The sequence below is a fragment of the Phocoena sinus genome, chromosome 3 (genome assembly GCF_008692025.1).
Source record: "Phocoena sinus isolate mPhoSin1 chromosome 3, mPhoSin1.pri, whole genome shotgun sequence".
NCBI classification, from domain to species: domain Eukaryota; kingdom Metazoa; phylum Chordata; class Mammalia; order Artiodactyla; family Phocoenidae; genus Phocoena; species Phocoena sinus.
The window spans coordinates 18,299,790-18,317,631 of record NC_045765.1 but is presented as its reverse complement, the minus strand read 5'-3'; the positions used below and the strand labels follow the sequence as shown (position 1 = coordinate 18,317,631).

General features: G+C 40.1%; 1 protein-coding gene across 4 annotated transcripts in view; it reads left to right on the top strand.

Moving 5' to 3' along the window:
- The first annotated feature begins 15,645 nt into the window (after positions 1-15,645).
- Positions 15,646-17,842, top strand: part of FLT4 (fms related receptor tyrosine kinase 4) — a 40,449-nt gene continuing 38,252 nt past the window's right edge. For all 4 annotated transcript variants that reach the window (XM_032629071.1, XM_032629070.1, XM_032629069.1 and 1 more), the window contains exon 1: positions 15,646-15,763. In XM_032629071.1, the coding sequence (XP_032484962.1) occupies positions 15,697-15,763 (67 nt within the window). In that variant the 5' untranslated portion in view covers positions 15,646-15,696. The remainder of the gene's footprint in view (positions 15,764-17,842) is intronic.

Sequence of the window (17,842 nt, the reverse complement as noted above, 5' to 3'; positions counted from 1 at the left end):
TCAGGTCTTTTATTTCCTTGTCGATCTTGTGCTTACTTGTTCTACTCATTATTGAAAGTAAGTTATTAAAATTGTTAACTTTACCATTAATAGTCCCTTTATTGCTGCCAGTTTTTTATTTATATATTTTGATGTTCTGATGTTAAGGGCCTCTATGTCTGTGATTGCTATATCTTCCTGATGGATTGATTCTTTTTTAAAAAATTAATTAATTAATTAATTAGGCTGTGTTGGGTCTTCATTGCTGCAGCTTTCTCTAGTTGTGGCGAGTGGGGGTTACTCTTCATTGCGGTGTGCAGGCTTCACATGGCAGCGGCTTCTCTTGTTGCAGAGCATGGGCTTTAGGTACGCGGGCTCAGTAGTTGTGGTGCCCCGGCTTAGTTGCTCTGCAGCATGCGGGATCTTCCCAGACCAGGGCTCGAACCTGTGTCCTCTGCATTGGTAGGAGGACTCTGAACCACTACACCACCAGGGAAGTGCCTGGATTGATTCTTTAATCATTCTAAAATGTTCCTCTTTATCTCTGGAGACATTATTTATTGATATTTTAAAGTCTGTTTTGTCTATTAGCATAGCCGGTTCAGCTTTCTTATGGCTGCTATTTACATGATATATCTTTTTCTATCCTTTACTTTAAATCTATTTGTATCTTTGAATTTAGATAGCATACAAGTGAATCTTATCTTTTTATATAGCCTGACAATCTCTGCTTTTGGCTGGATCATTTAATCTATTCACAATTAATATTATTATTTATACAATTGGATCATGTCTGCCATCTATTTTTTTCTATATGTCTCATGTCTTTTTTGTTCTTCTATTCGTCCTCTACTTTCTCTTGCATTACGTGACTATGTTACGTTATGTAATATTTAAGTTACATGCTTATATATGTTACATAATTATGTAACATTTTAAGTTCTTTAATGATTTTTTACACTATATTTTTATTTCCTTAGTGATTGCCCTTGGGCTTACATATACATCTTAGTCAATCAGAATCTATTCAGATATATAGCAACTTAATTCCAATGAGATATAGAAATGTTACTATTATATAGCTCTATTCCTTTCCCCTTTTTTATGGTATTATTTTTATACACAATTTCATCTATAAATATTAAAAATATAACAATATATTGTATAATTATTACCTTATATAATTTTATGTCTTTTAAACAAGCTGAGAAAAGAAAGGAGATCAAAGATATAGTTAATAGGGCTTCCCTGGTGGCGCAGTGGTTGAGAATCTGCCTGCTAATGCAGGGGACACAGGTTCAAGCCCTGGTCTGGGAGAATCCCACATGCTGCGGAGCAACTAGGCCCATGAGCCACAACTACTGAGCCTGCGCGTCTGGAGCCCATGCTGCGCAACAAGAGAGGCCGCGATAGTGAGAGACCCGTGCACCGCGATGAAGAGTGGCCCCCGCTTGCCACAACTAGAGAAAGCCCTCGCACAAAAACGAAGACCCAACACAGCAAAAATAAATAATAAAATTAATTAATAAACTCCTACCCCAACATCTTCTAAAAATAATAATAATAAAAAGATACAGTTAATAGCTTTTGTCATATTAGCCTTCTAATTTACCACTTCTGGTTCTCTTATTTGTTCCTGTGGCTTCAAGTTAACATCTGCAGTCATTTCCTTAGCCCAACACAGATTTGTTCCCATACTCCTCCTGTGAGCTATTGTTTTCTATATGCTAAAGGACCAAAACACAAATATATACACATTATTTTACACAAGTTTTTTTAGTTCTGTTAGGAGTAGAAAGAAAAGGAAATATGCATTTATACTATCTTCAATATAATTACCTTTACCGGTGTTCTTTGTTTTTTCATGTGGAATTAAATTACTGTCTGAGATTACTTGCTTCCAGCCTGAGGAAATTCCTTTGGTATTTCTTGTAAGATGGGTTTTCAGGAAACAAATTCTCTCAGATTTTGTTTATATGAGAATGTCTTTGTTATGTCTTCATTTTTGAAACATAACATTCTTGGGTATATGATTCTTGGCTGACAATTTTTTTTTTAATTGAACACTTTGACTATGTTATCCAAATGTCTTCTGGCATCCATTGTTTCTGCTGAGAAGTAAAGAAATCTTACTGAGGTTACCTTGTAAGTGATGATTTATTTTTCTCTTCTTGATTTAAAGATTTTCTCTTTGTCTTTGGCTTTCAGCATTTTTCCTGTGATGTGTCTGCTTGTGAATCTCTTTGTGTTTATCCTACTAACAATTCATTGAGCTTCTCAAATGTGTAATGTTTTTCCTCAAATCTGGGAAATTTTCAGCCATTTTTTCTTCAAATATTTTTTCTGCTTTCACTATCTCCTATCCTTCCAGCACTTTCATTACACATATGTTGATGAACTTAATGTTGTCCCACATTTCTATGGGCTCTATTCATTTTTATTCTTTTTTATCTCTATTCTTCAGCTGATATAATTTCTGTTGATCTATCTTCAAGCTCACTAATTTTTCTTCTGATAGTTCAGATCTGCTGTTGAGCCTATTATGGTGAATTTTTCATTTCAGTTATTATACTTTGCTCTAGAATTTCCATTTGATTCTTTTAAATCATTTCTACCTCTTATTGATATTTTCTATTTGATGAGATATTGTCAACATACCTCCTTTACTTTAAGCATGGTTTTCTTTAGTTCTCTGAAGATATTTATAATGGCTACTATGAAGTATATGTCTGTTAAGTCAGACATCTGTCCTTTCTCCAAGCAGTTTCTGTTGCCTGCATTTTTCTCCATGTAATGGTCAGATTTTCCTGGGTTTTTTTTTCCATCTCATGAAATATTTTTTGTTGGAAACCAGACATTTTAGGTAATATATTATAGCAATTCTGGGTACTGATCTCTGTCCTCCGTGTCCCCAGGACTTGTTTTCATTACTTGCTGTTTATTTGTTTAGTGACTCACAATTATTTTAGTGAAAATTTCTCCCCTTCAGTGTGAAGACTTGGAGGGTGCAGCCTTAGGCATGTGCAGACTCACCCTGGGAAGATAATGATTTTAGCCTCTTTGTCTCTCTCCCTGCCCATACCCAGATGTTGAGCTACACTAATTGCTGACTGATTGCTCTGTTGTTTTTAATAATGCCCTGGGGTTTAAATTGCTGCACAGTCTGATCAAATTAAATTTGGGTTCCTGAACAGGGATAGATTTTGAAGTCGGTGTTTGAGATTTGTTCTGACAACAAAGAACCTAAGGAGAGCTATTCTTAGTGGTCTCATTTCCTGGTTGTCTCTGTTAAACTAGGCACCCTATGGCTTAGCTTATAGTTCTAATAAATCTAGCAGTGTCCCCTTTTATTGTTTTTCACCACAAGCGCTATTATTTTTTAGCATAATGCTAAACAGTCTTTAGGCTTGAATAATCCTACTTTCTGTTGCAAATAAGCTCAGTTCCTTTTGGACAAGCTTCAAAGTATTCTGTTTGACACCTACCTCTCCCTCTGAGAAAAATCTTTGAGCCTCAGCTCTAGAGCTGGGAGTGGGGACAGTGGCATGCTTTTCTCTGAGAAAAACATCTGCTTTAATAAGAGGGTATTCCGTGGAAGAGGAGGGCAAGCTGCAGCCTCTGGTCTTGGTTTGCCTCTCCTGGTATGGAATCTGCACTTCACATGCTAGCTGGGGTGAGGGCCATTAGGGCCATTGTAATCTCAGTGGACCACACTCAAGGTAGAGCCCCTCTTGTACAAGTAGAGACTAAACAGAATATGGGAGCCCCCACCTCTTGACCACATTCACCAGGAACTTAGCTTCTACAATGGACAGCCAAGGGCAAGAGGAGAAATGTTGATGCCCTGCCCCTCCCGGGCCTCCAATTGGGGGATGAGGAAGAGGGTGCCATGTGTTCTTGGCTGCACTGTCTGGAGTGGAGTTTTCACTGGGGGAAGGGAGCTGGGGGAAGGGAGGGAGGGAGCAGGTTGTGCTTCAGTTGCCATAGACGCTCACTGTTTTTACCAAATTTTAGCAGGTTTTCTTGAATAAATATGTCTTCCTTTTCTGTATGCTTCAGGCCATTTCTAAAGAATTTAAATGTTTGTTTTAAAATAATTTTCAATAGTGTCCATAGAGCTCCTCATACTGCCATAACAGTGGAATCTGTGCTACCATTTTTACTAGGTTCCTATCTTTTTTATGTATCCCTGATGAAGTTTTTGAGTGTTATGCCCCTGTCCCATTTCCCCCATACACTCTATGGTTTCAATTGTGGAATTTTTGTATGGAATGATGAATTTTAAGAACCCATATGTTGAATTAAAACAGAGTTGATTGTGGGCTGGAAGTAAAAGATAAACCACACAAATAAAAAACAACAGAAAGCAGGTGTGGCTATAACAATGTCAGACAAATTATACTTAGTTAAGATGTATTTCAAGAGTTAAAAGTTACAAATATTATACACAGCTAAAAGGGTAAATTCAATAAGAAGATATAAACAATCTTAAATTTGTATGTCTCTAATAATATTCTTTCAAAATACGTAAAATTGATGATAGGTGCTACCAAGTCACATTGTAAAGGGCATGGATAGAGAAGTAAAGGATGGTGACCACCCTTGCCATCTATCACATTAATAGAAGAGAAAAAAAATAATAAAAAATACTCGATTAATCCATTAAAAAGCAAAAAAAACTTCATTAACTCATAGAAAACAAATACATAAACATGTAATAATATAAATTGAAATTATGTAAAGCAAAAATTAACAAAACTAAAAGGAAAATTGACAAATCCTAATTATAGTTAGAATTTTAGCATACCTCTTTCAGTAATTGAAAAGAACAAGAAAACAAATAGAAAGTTAAGGAGACAGAAGATTTGGACAGCATGATTAAGCAACTTGATCTAGGAACATGTATAGTGCCTTGCTACACAAACAACCTTTTCAAGATTGGTAAGTTTACCAAGATACACCACATACTGAGCCTAAAGGCAAGTTGCAACAAATTTCATAGTATTGAACTCAGTGAGAATACATTCTCTGATCACATAAAATTAAACTAGAAATAAAAAGTCCCCAAGTATTTGTAAATTAAACAACATACTTCTACATAACCCATAGTTCAATGAAGAAATAACACTGGAAATTAGAAAATTGTATGATCTGATTTACAGTAAAATAAAGGAAAACTACAAAACATTATAGATATAAATAAAAGAAAAACTAGATAAATGCATGGGCATACCATATTCATAAGTGAAAACTGTTAAGATGACAATTCCTCAAAATTCCTCAATGTAATTCCAATCAAAGTTCTAGCATATTTTTCATTTTTTAAAATTGACAAGCTGATTCTATAGTTGATGCAAAAAGCCAATAAAAAGTAAGACACTCTGAGAAAAAAAGCATGTATTTCAAGGACCAACACTACTACATATTAAAAGTTATTATAAAACCACAGTAATTACAGCTGTGTGGTACTGGGCAAGACAGGTAAGCAGACAAATGAAACATAACAGTCCAGGAACAGATTAATCCATATAAGGTGACATGGTTTATAATAAATGTGCATCTGCAATGCAGTAAGAAAAGGCTGGTTATTTCCATAAAATAATCTAAATCAACTAAATAGCAATACAAAAAACTCTTGATACCAATCTTACACCATACACAAATCAATTCTAGATGAGTTGTCGATATAAATGTAAAAAAAGAAAACTAACACATTGAGGAAAAAAGTTGAAGAAAATACCTTTATGAGTTTGGAGTAAGCAGAACATTTTTAGAATAGAACACACAAAAGTGCACAACAGAAAAAATTATAAAATGTACTACATTAAAAATAACTTCCATACTCCAATAAAAATTAATTTAATAATAACTTCCATTTACCAAAGGTAATGTTAAAGTAATGCAAAGGCAAATCACTGAGTAGATGATATTTGCAATGTAAATGCTTAACAAAGCATTTGTATCCAGAATACATAAAGAAGTTCTACAGATTAAAAACAAAAAGACAACTACATAAAAAAAATATTCCAAAGAACAGAACAGAAACTTCAAAACAGAGAGTATCCAAATAACCAATATACACATAAATGCAAATTCAGCTAAAATGAGACTTCCAATTCCACCATGACAAATTATCCCTCTGACTATAAACAACTAGAAAACCATACAAAATGTATCAAACAATGCTTTTCAAATATTGGACAACAAACCAGGTGAGTTCTACAAATAGTCCAACTGTCTGACTGGATGAGTCATGCAAAATTTTCAACTTTCTAGATCATGGCACAAGGAGAAGAAACCCAAATAAAGCACAGTAGACCTGCTGAGTTAAGACAACATACCTTAGAATTAGGGAGGCCAAGGCAGCTTGAATTTGTGGTACAGGGTTCAGGACAAGATTAAGTTATGCATAAGAAGTACTCCTTAAATCTGTAAATGAGTCACCTCAAGTTTTTTGCTGAGTGTTAAGCTGCCTTTGCCTTTGCATAGGCAAAAAAATCCAAGAGGCTGGGAAGAGGGCTATGGACCAAGCATTTCCAAGAACACACAAAGGGCTGGAAGCAACAGCCAGAAGAGACCTTTTTGAACACCTGAGACATTCAGTAGAAACCCGAAAATAATAAAGCCTTAGTAAGAGAATACTACATCTCCATAACAAAGCTTAAAAATAAGTGTCAAAAGAAACAAGATGATCTACAAATAACTTGACTGTCTACCAGAACAAATATTAATACCCTCAGAAGGAACATAACAAGCCCAGACATTCATAAGTATAACATATAAAATGTAAAACATCCAATAAAAATTACTAGACATGCAAAGAAGCAGGAAAATGTGACACAAAACCAAGAGAAAAACAGTCAACAGAATACAAACTCATAAATGAGAGCAATGATGGAATTAGCAGACAGTGGCTTTAAAAGTTATAAATAGAGAGGAGCCAAGATGGCAGAGTAGAAAGATGTGCTCTCACTCCCTCTTGCGAGAACACCTGAATCACAACTAGCTGCTGGACAGTCATCGACAGGAAGACACTGGAGCTCACAAAAAAGATACCCCAGGGCTTCCCTGGTGGTGCAGTGGTTGAGAGTCTGCCTGCTGGTGCAGGGGACACAGGTTCGTGCCCCGGTCCGGGAAGATCCCACATGCCGCGGAGCGGCTAGGCCAGTGGGCCATGGATGCTGAGCCTGCGCGTCCGGAGCCTGTGCTCCGCAACAGGAGATGCCACAACAGTGAGAGGCCCGCATACCACAAACAACAACAACAAAAAAACGATACCCGACATCCAAAGACAAAGGAGAAACCACAATGAGATGGTAGGAGGGGTGCAATCACAGTAAAATCAAATCCCATAACTGCTGGTGGGTGACTCAAAAACTGGAGAACAATTATACCACAGAAGTCCACCCACTAAAGTGAAGGTTCTGAGCCCCACGTCAGGCTTCCCAACCTGGGGGACTGGCAATGGGAGGAGGAATTCCTAGAGAATCAGACTTTGAAGCCTAGTGGGAATTGATTTCCCCCAGGACTTCGACAGGACTGGGGGAAACAGAGACTCCACGCTTGGAGGGCACACACAAAGTAGTGTGTGCATCGGGACCCAGGGGAAGAAGCAGTGACCCCAGGGGAAACTGAACCAGACCTACCTGCTAGTGTTGGAGGGTCTCCTGCAGAGGCGGGGGCCAGGGGGGCTGTGGCTCACCGTGGGGACAAGGACACTGGCAGCAGAAGTTCTGGGAAGTACTCCTTGGCGTGAGCCCTCCCAGAGTCTGTCATTAGCCCCACCAAAGAGCCCAGGCAGGCTCCAGTGTTGGGTTGCCTCAGGCAAAACAACCAACAGGGAGGGAACCCAGCCCCACCCATCAACAGTCAAGTGGATTAAAGTTTTACTGAGTTCTGCCCACCAGAGCAACAGTCAGCTCTACCCACCACCAGTCCCTCCCATCAGGAAACTTACACAAGCCTCTTAGATAGCCTCATCCACCAGAGGGCACATACACAGCAGAAGCAAGAAGAACTACAATCCTGCAGCCTGGGGAACAAAAACCACATTCACAGAAAGACAGACAAGATGAAAAGGCAGAGGGCTATGTACCAGATGAAGGAACAAGATAAAACCCCAGAGAAACAACTAAATGAAGTGGAGATAGACAACCTTCCAGAAAAAGAATTCAGAAAAATGATAGTGAAGATGATCCAGGACCTTGTAAAAAGAATGGAGACAAAGATCGAGAAGATGTTAGAAATGATTAACAAAGATCTAGAAGAATTAAAGAACAACCAAACAGAGATGAACAATACAATAACTGAAATGAAAACTACACTAGAAGGAATCAATAGCATAATAACTGAGACAGAAGGACGGATAAGTGACCTAGAAGACAGAATGGTGGAATTCACTGCTGCGGAGAAGAATAAAGAAAAAAGAATGAAAAGAAATGAAGACAGCCTAAGAGACCTCTGGGACAATATTAAACTCAATAACATTTGCATTATAGGGGTCCCAGAAGGAGAAGAGAGAAAGAAAGGACCAGAGAAAATATTTGAAGAGATTATAGTCGAAAACTTCCCTAACATGGGAAAGGAAATAGCCACCCGACTCCAGGAAGCACAGCAAGTCTCATACAGGATAAACAAAGGAGAAACACACCGAGACACATAGTAATCCAACTGGCAAAAATTAAAGACAAAGAAAAATTATTGAAAGCAACAAGGGAAAAATGAAAAATAACATACAAGGGAACTCCCATAAGGTTAACAGCTGATTTCTCAGCAGAAACTCTACAAGCCAGAAGGGAGTGGCATGATATACTTAAAGTGATGAAAAGGAAGAACTTACAACCAAGATTACTCTACCCAGCAAGGATCTCATTCAGATTTGATGGGGAAATCAAAAGTTTTACAGACAAGCAAAAGCTGAGAATTCAGCACCACCAAACCAGCTCTACAACAAATGCTAAAGGAACTAGAACAAATCATCTCAAAATTTGTATGGAGACATAAAAGACCCCGAATAGCCAATGTAGTCTTGAAGGGAAAAAACGGAGCTGGAGGAATCAGACTCCCTGACTTCAGACTATACTATAAAGCTACAGTAATCAAGACAATATGGTACTGGCGCAAAAACAGAAACATAGATCAATGGAACAAGATAGAAAGCTCAGAGATTAACTCATGCACCTATGGTCGACTAATATATGACAAAGGAGGCAAAGATATACAATGGAGAAAAGACAATCTCTTCAATATGTGGTGCTGGGAAAACTGGACAGCTACATGTAAAAGAATGAAATTAGAACACTCCCTAACACCATACACAAAAATAAATTCAAAATGGATTCTAGACCTAATGTAAGACTATAAAACTGTTCGAGGAAAACATAGGAAGAACTCTCTTTGTCATAAATCACAGCAAGATCTTTTATGACCCACCTCTAGAGTAATGGAAATAAAAATAAACAAATGGAACCTCATGAAACTTCAAAGCTTTTCCACAGCAAAGGAAACCATAAACAAGATGAAAAGACAACCCTCAGAATGGGAGAAAATCTATCTATCTATCTATATATATATATATATATTTTTTTTTTTTTTTTGCGGTACGTGGGCCTCTCACTGTTGTGGTCGGAGCACAGGCTCCAGACATGCAGGCCCAGCGTCCATGGCCCACGGGCCCAGCCGCTCCGCAGCATGTGGGATCCTCCCGGACGGGGGCACGAACCTGTGTCCCCTGCATTGGCAGGCGGACTCTCAACCACTGCGCCACCAGGGAAGCCCGAGAAAATATTTTTAAATGAATCAACAAAGGATTAGTCTCCAAAATATATAAATAGCTCATGCAGCTCAATATTAAAGAAACAAACAAACAAATCCAAAAATGGGCAGAAGACCTAAATAGACATTTCTCTAAGGAAGACATACAGATGTCCAAGAAGCAAATGAAAAGCTGCTCAACATCACTAATCATTAGAGAAATGCAAATCAAAACTACAATGAGGTATCACCTCACACCAGTTAGAATGGGCATCATCAGAAAATCTACAAACAACAAATGCTGGAGAGGGTGTGGAGAAAAGGGAACCCTCTTGCACTGTTGGTGGGAATATAAATTGATACAGCCACTATGGAGAACAATATGGAGGTTCCTTAAAAAACTAAAAATAGAATTACCATATGATCCAGCAATCCCACTACTGGGCATATACCAGGAGAAAACCATAATTCAAAAAGACACATACACCCCAATGTTCATTGCAGCACTATTTACCATAGCCAGGTTATGGAAGCAACCTAAATGCCCATCGACAGACAAATGGATAAAGAAGGTGTGGTACATATATACAATGGAATATTACTCAGCCATAAAAAGGAACGAAATTGAGTCATTTGTTGAGACGTGGATGGACCTAGACACTGTCATACAGAGTGAAGTAAGTCAGAAAGAGGAAAACAAATATCGTATATTAATGCATGTATGTAGAACCCAGAAAAATGGTACAGATGAACCGGTTTGCAGGGCAGAAGTTGAGACACAGATGTAGAGAACAAACGTATGGACACCAAGGGGGGAAAACTGTGGTGGGGTGGAGATGGTGGTGTGCTGAATTGGGCGATTGGGATTGACATGTATACACTGATGTGTATAAAATTGATGACTAATAAGAACCTGCAGTATGAAAAAACAAACAAACAAACAAAAAAACAACTAATACTAAAGTATCTTTGGGTTATTTGTATGGAAATATGTTAATATAAATGTTTCAGACATTACATGAAATTTCTAAAAATCTTATTTGTTCTGATATAATGTTATAAGTCTTAATTCTAGTTATTACGTTAAAATGCATATCTCAGAAATATCTAAATTTCCTTGACAAGGAAAGATATATTGACCATTACATTATTATGAACTTTCATGAATTCTTTAACCGTGGTCATTTTTAAGTCTTTTGGCATTTACAGACAGTTCTGGGTGTATTCTGATGCTTTTGCAAAAATGTTCCTATAAAAGGGGCAAGGAATTCATGGAAAAGACCCTTGACAAGTACAGGTGTCTGTTAACTGACTATACTGCTGAACTGCATGAATAAGCATTTTCAGAACTCTAATGGAACACTGATGAATTCATAAAAGTGCTAACAAAAGATCAAGATGATGAAAAATAAATTAATTACATGGGACTGAGTGAACTGATGAGGATGATTACAATTTCTGTGACTTTCTGGGTTTTTTTGTTTTTGTTTTCGCGGTACGTGGGCCTCTCACTTTTGTGGCCTCTCCTGTTGCAGAGCACAGGCTCCGGACGCGCAGGTTCAGCCATGCTCACGGGCCTAGCCGCCTGCGGCATATGGGATCTTCCTGGACCGGGGCACGAACCTGTGTCCCCTGCATCGGCAGGCGGACACTCAACCACTGCACCACCAGGGAAGCCCTGTGACTTTCTGTTTGAAAAAAAAAAAAAAATCCCACAAGGACTCAAGAGGCAAAAAATATACAAATCAATTTTCACTGCAAAGTAAAGGAGCTGTTACAGTGAAGGATTACTGGACTGAATGTCAATATTATGACATAGTATGAGTGTGTTTCATGTTTGGTAATTGCAATCATTGTTGCTTTTGTTGTGGTCATCCATTTACAATGCTTAGTGTCAGTTTATTTATCTCTTGTAAAAATAAAACACAGTGTGTGTGTGTGTGTGTGTGTGTGTGAAAAAATAAAAATACAAAATAAATTAATTTTAAAAAGTTATAAATATGTTGAAGAATTTTAAAAGAAAAACAAACAAACACAATGAGCATGGAACTCGAAGATATATAAAAATATCAATTGGAATTCTGGAGCTAATAATTATAATATCAGAAATGAAAATTTCGTTGGAAGGGTTAAATAGCAAATTAGCAGAAGGAAAAAACAGGGATCTTGAAAAACAACAATAGAAACTATCCAACTGAAACACTCTAGAAAAAAAAGGCTAAAGGAAAAACAAACAACCCCAATTTTTAAGGTGGGCAAAAGACTTGAATAGACATTTCTCCAAAGATGTACAAATGGCCAGTAAGTACAAGAAAAGATGCTCAGCATCACTAACCATGAGGGAACTGCAAATCACAATGACAAGAAGATACTATCTCACACCCGTTAAGGATGGATACTATCAGGGGAAAAAAAAAGAAATAATAAGTATAGACGAGGATGCAGAGAAATTGGAAGACTTGTACACTGTTGGTAGGTGTGTAAACTGGTGCAGCTGCTATGGAAACAGTATGAAGTTTCCTTTAAAAATTAAAAATAGAATTATCATAGGATCTAGCAATTCCTTTAGGAATTTAAAACAGGGACTCCGATTATATATATATATATATATATATCTTTGATATATATGTTCCAGTGATCCCACTCCTGGGCATATATCTGGACAAAACTATAATCCAAAAAGATACATGCACCCCAATGTTCATAACAGCACTATTTACAACAGCCAAGACATGGAAGCAACCTAAGTGTGCATCAGCAGGTGAATGGTAGCAACAGGTAAAGAAGATGTGGTATATACATACAGTGAAATATTACTCAGCCATAAAAAAGAACAAACTAATGCCATTTTCAGCAGCATGGATGAACCTAGAGATTATCATACTAAGTGAAGTAAGTCAGGCCGAGAAAGACAAATATCATATGATATCGCTTATAAAGGGAATCTAAAAAAATGACGCAAATGAACTTATTTACAAAACAGAAATAGACTCACAGACATAGAAAACAATATTAAGGTTATCAAGGGGAAAGGGGGGAGGGATAAATTAGGAGTTTAGGATTAAAATATACACACTACTATATATAAAATAAATAACCAACAAGGACCTACTGTACAACACAGGGAACTATACTCAATATCTTGTAATAACCTATAATGGAAAAGAATCTAAAAAAGAAAATAAAAAAAATATAGATCACTTTGCTGTACACCTGAAACTAACACAACATGGTAAATCAACTGTATTTCAATAAAAAAATTTTAAAATAAAAATTGAAAAAAATTCTAAATTTTCTGTTTAGTGTATTTTACCACAATTAAAAAAAATAAAATGGTTAGAAAATAATGAAGAGACTCTGAGGAAACTATGGGATAATACCAAGTTGTTAACATTCATAGTATTCATATCATCAAAGTCCCAGAATATAGAAGAAGAAATACTTTTCAGACATACCAAAGCTGAAAGAATTCATCACTAGCAAACCCAGAGTAAAAGAAATGTTAAAAGAAGTCCTCCAGGCAGAAGGAAATTGATACCTGATGATACCTGATGAAAATATGAGATCATAAATAATAAATATATAATATTTTTCTTTTTATTTAAATGTCTTTAAAAGATAAGTGACTAGCTTATACAAAAGTAATGACAATATATTGTGGGGTTTATGATACGTACAAATAAAATGAATGACAACAATAGCATAAAGGCTGAGAGGGAAGAATGGAGGTAAACTGTTGTAAGGTTTTTATATTATACATGAAGTGGTATATTTATCAGTTTAAGGTAGACCACTATGAATTAAAGATGTATACCATAAACCCTAAAGTCAGAAAACAAAGAGATGCACAGCAATGATAACCAGAACAATAATAATGAGAAGTGGCAAAAGACTCATATCCAGAATATATAAAGAACTACAAATAAATAAGAAAAAGGTAGTACCAAGAAGCAAAAGACTTGAAATCCAAATGGACCATTATAAAAATGTGCTCAAACTCAACATTAATTAAGGAAAAGCTAGCGAAAATCATAAAGAGATGCCACTACAAACCAACTAGAATGGCTAAATTTAAAAATTAAAACTGACGGTAAGTGTCAGCGAAGATGTGGAGCACAGGGAGCTAGTTATACTGCTGTGGAGTGCAAAATGATACAAATAATGAAAAAGATAGTTGGTACCATCTACAAAGTTGAAGATACATATACTACGACCTAATAGTGTCACTCCTAGACACATAACTTAGAGAAGAGGACACATGTACACCAAAAAACATATAAAAGCATGTTTGTAGCAGCAAAAGTCGGAAACTGGTAACAACTCAAACTTCCATCAACAGTAGATGGACAAGTGAACTATGCTGTATGACACAGAAGACTATGCAGCAATGAAAATGAGTGAAGTATAGGTTTTCATAGCAGTACACATTAATCTCACAAAAGATGCTGAGCAAAAAAATATATGTGTGATGAATCCATTTAAGTAAGGTTAGAAAACAAGTAAAACATATTTGGGCAATAAAATGATAAAGAAAAGCAGGGAAAAGATAAAGCCAGGATTTGGGGGTTAGGGAGGGCTTCTGGAAAGCTAGTGCCATTCTATATACCTTGATCTGGAGGGTTGAAACATAGGTGTTTGCTTTAAAATTTACATTTATAATACATTGATATATACTCTCCATATATTAAAACTAGATAAAAATTGAAAGAAAATCAATATATGGTTGAGAAAAAAAATCTAACTTCGTTTATTTGGTTGCCTACTTTCCCCAACATTACTTATTAAACCATCTATATGTGATTACAATTTAATATATTCCATTCTTACTTGCACTTGAGATTTGGTAACTGTTGTTATCAACAATAGTTTTTGGCAAGGATGAATGGCCTTTTGCAAGGGGTGGGTAAAGGGGAGGGATAGTAAAAGTGTAAATAAAAAAGCCGGAGTGGGAGATAGTCATCCTCATGGGATTTGTTTTTAAATAGGAAAATTCTAGAGACAGAACCGAAAAGAGAGAGGAAGCCTGTGAGAGGTTTGCCAAGTCAGAGAGCAAAGTGTCACCTGATAAAAGGACTTATGAATGAGCTCAGAGCAAAACTATTTGGAGGAAATCTAAAGAGGACATGCCTGCAGGATGGAGGTTGGTTATACTGGGTGCCTGGCCCAAGGGTACAGCCTCCATCTACACCACGTAGACGGTAACATAAAGTTTGCTGAATGTTCTCAAATATTTGATATATTGCTATTTTAAAATATGTTTATTGCTCATTTTTCTTACTTTAAACATAGTATTTATTTTTTAACATCTTTATTGGAGTATAATTGCCCTACAGTGGTGTGTTAGTTTCTGCTTGATAACAAAGTGAATCAGCTATACATATACATATGTCCCCATATCTCTTCCCTCTTGCGTCTCCCTCCCTCCCACCCTCCCCATCCCACCCCTCCAGGTGGTCACAAAGCAGGGCGCTGATCTCCCTGTGCTATGCGGCTGCGAGTGGCATGGACATATATACACTACCAAATGTAAAATAGATAGCTAGTGGTAAACATAGCATTTATTGATGGAAGAAAATCACAGAAAAATACGTAGTGCCACATTTTGTCCAACCTTGACAGCGGGATTCATTCCCTTTTTAGCGCACAATTTAGGACTGTTAGGAGCAGCCCCAGGGCCGGCATGAAGGGCTGCGGTTGATTTGGAAGTGGGGCACGGACCAGCCTTCCCTCCACAGTGCAAAGCCAGCAACCCTCCTGTCTAGGCAGGATTCTCCCTAGGCTGCAGGGCGGGACTGAGAGGTGCGAGGGCTGCTTTAGGTGCCAGGCCCTTTCCCGGGAGCCCCGCCCAGGCCCCGCCCAGGCCCGGCCGCAGCCCCGCCCCGGTCCCGCCCGCGCCTTGCAGCGCGCCCACACTCAGAGCCCGAGCCGCGGTCGCTCATCTGACCCGAGCCACAGCGGCCGGAGATGCAGCGGGGTACCGCGCTGTGCCTGCGCCTGTGGCTCTGCCTCGGACTGCTCGACAGCGAGCGTGGTGAGCCCTCCGCCTGCCCCAGTGTACAGCTGGCCACGAGGGGGGACATTTTCCCTGGGCAAATGGTGGGACCTCACCGATGGGAGACGGGCGGGGGACAGGGCCCGCGGGACCCTCCGGCACGAGACAGGGTCGGGAGCCAGGGATTCAGACACCGGAAGGAGCACGGCGAGTCGGGCCGGGCTTGCCGGGATGAGGAAAGGGCGGGGACGGGGCGCGGGCTGCACCGCAGCTTAGAGGTGGTGCTCAGTCCCCGACTGCGGTCCACAGTCTGTATGTAGCTCAGCTCCCTTGGACCTGGGCCCCTTTGCGCTGCACCCTCAGCCTGGATCCTTCGCTTGCTTACACGCTTTCCCGCGGAGTCCAGGCACCGTACTGTTCTGTCCTCGAGCCCGAGAGCACTGGGGATTGTACCCCCGCGCAGAGGCTGCAATCCCCGCCGGGTCGTAGACCTGGGTGCGCACTTCCTGACACCTCTAGTCTGCGCTCGAGATCGGTCCTCCAGAGGGAACTCTGGTTGGTGTCTACCATCCCCAGGCCAAGGACTGCGGGGGCAGGGGCTCGGGATCGTGGGGGATAGGCGCTGTGTGGCGGATTGGGCGCAGGTGCCTGTTGGAACTTGAGGAGAATCTTGAGTCGGCAACTCGTAAGTGATCAGCATGGCAGAAGAGGCAGAAGGCCGGCCCTCGCCGTGTTTGAGGGGTAGGACCCTGGAAGGCCAATCTAAGGATCTTGGATCATAAGGCAGGGGCCGACAAGGACGGGTCTTAAACACAGGAGAGGCAAGGTCTGGTTTGTGATGGGAACATGACCGGAGGTTGCTGCTGAGGGATTGGAGGGAAGAGAGTGTGGGGGATGACGGAGGGAGCAGAGGGATATGGTTGTTCGGAGATGTCAGGATAAAGCAGCAGGAATAAGGGGAGGATGAGCTGGAAGCCCATGCAAGATCTGGTGACCGTGGAAATCAGAGGGTGGAGGAGGGGTAATGGGTCCCCAGTGGTTGAGGGAGGAGTTCTGGGAGGTCTGAAGGAGAGATGGGGACCTCGCTATTTTTAAACACCATGGGCATTGAATAGTGGCTTTACATGCTTCATTTCTTTTAATCCTCACAAGGGAGTGTTAGACCCGTTTTACAGATGGGAACACTTAGACCAAGGACACTTATAACTTCCCCCAAAGTCCCCGGGAAGCCAGTAGTAAGGGAAATTGTCAACCCAGGTCTTTGGAATAACAGAGCTCTGTTCTCTGTGCCTATATGGGCTGAAGAGCTGAGGATAGTGGAGGTGAGGAAGGCGTGGGTGAACCTAGGGGGAGGAGGAGGGAGGAAGACATCTATCTGGCCTCCAAGTCAGGGCAGGTCTGAGCAGAGGGGCTGCCACTTGGCCCTTCCTCGCTTCCCTGCACCCTGCCCAGGACCAGGCTCTCACAGGTGCTCAGCATGTGTTAAGTGACTGGATGAGTGTGGGGAAAGAGTTGAATGGCGCCATGGCTGGGCTTTGGGGCAGAGGAGTGGGAGATCCCACCTTGAGGCGACATCCGGCAAGCACTGGGTGTAGTGTCCAAGGCTCAGGAGAGAGGCTGGGCTGGAGAACTGGAGAGGAAGCAGACCAAAGGGTCTAGGATGGGAACCTCTCCCCCAAGGAGGGGACCAGAGAGGGAGAGGCTTCCAGGGAGACGGGAAACATTCGGCATGCAGGGTTTGAGGAAAACCAGGAGAGGCTTGTGTCCTGGTGCTCCTGAGTGGAGCAGAGGGGGAGATGGAGGAGGGAGCGGGGATGAGGTCAGTCTTGCAGTGAGTGCAGGTGATTCTTACCAAAGTTGGGCAATGAAGGGGAAGGGAGAGAATGAAGCTAAGGGGCCCATGGAAGGGGGGTGGACTAGGCCATGGCTCGTGGGGAGATGTCCCATGGAAAACAGACCATTGCCGCTGTCCCTGAGCCTTGCATTTGCACCACCCATTTCTGGGCTGAGGAGGGCCCTAAGAGCTGCCAGCCTGATGGGGGATACTGGAGCAGAAGCATAAACACTCCAGTGCAGCCAAGTGTCAGTGCAGCCAGAGTAGGAGGCCAAGTGCTGGCA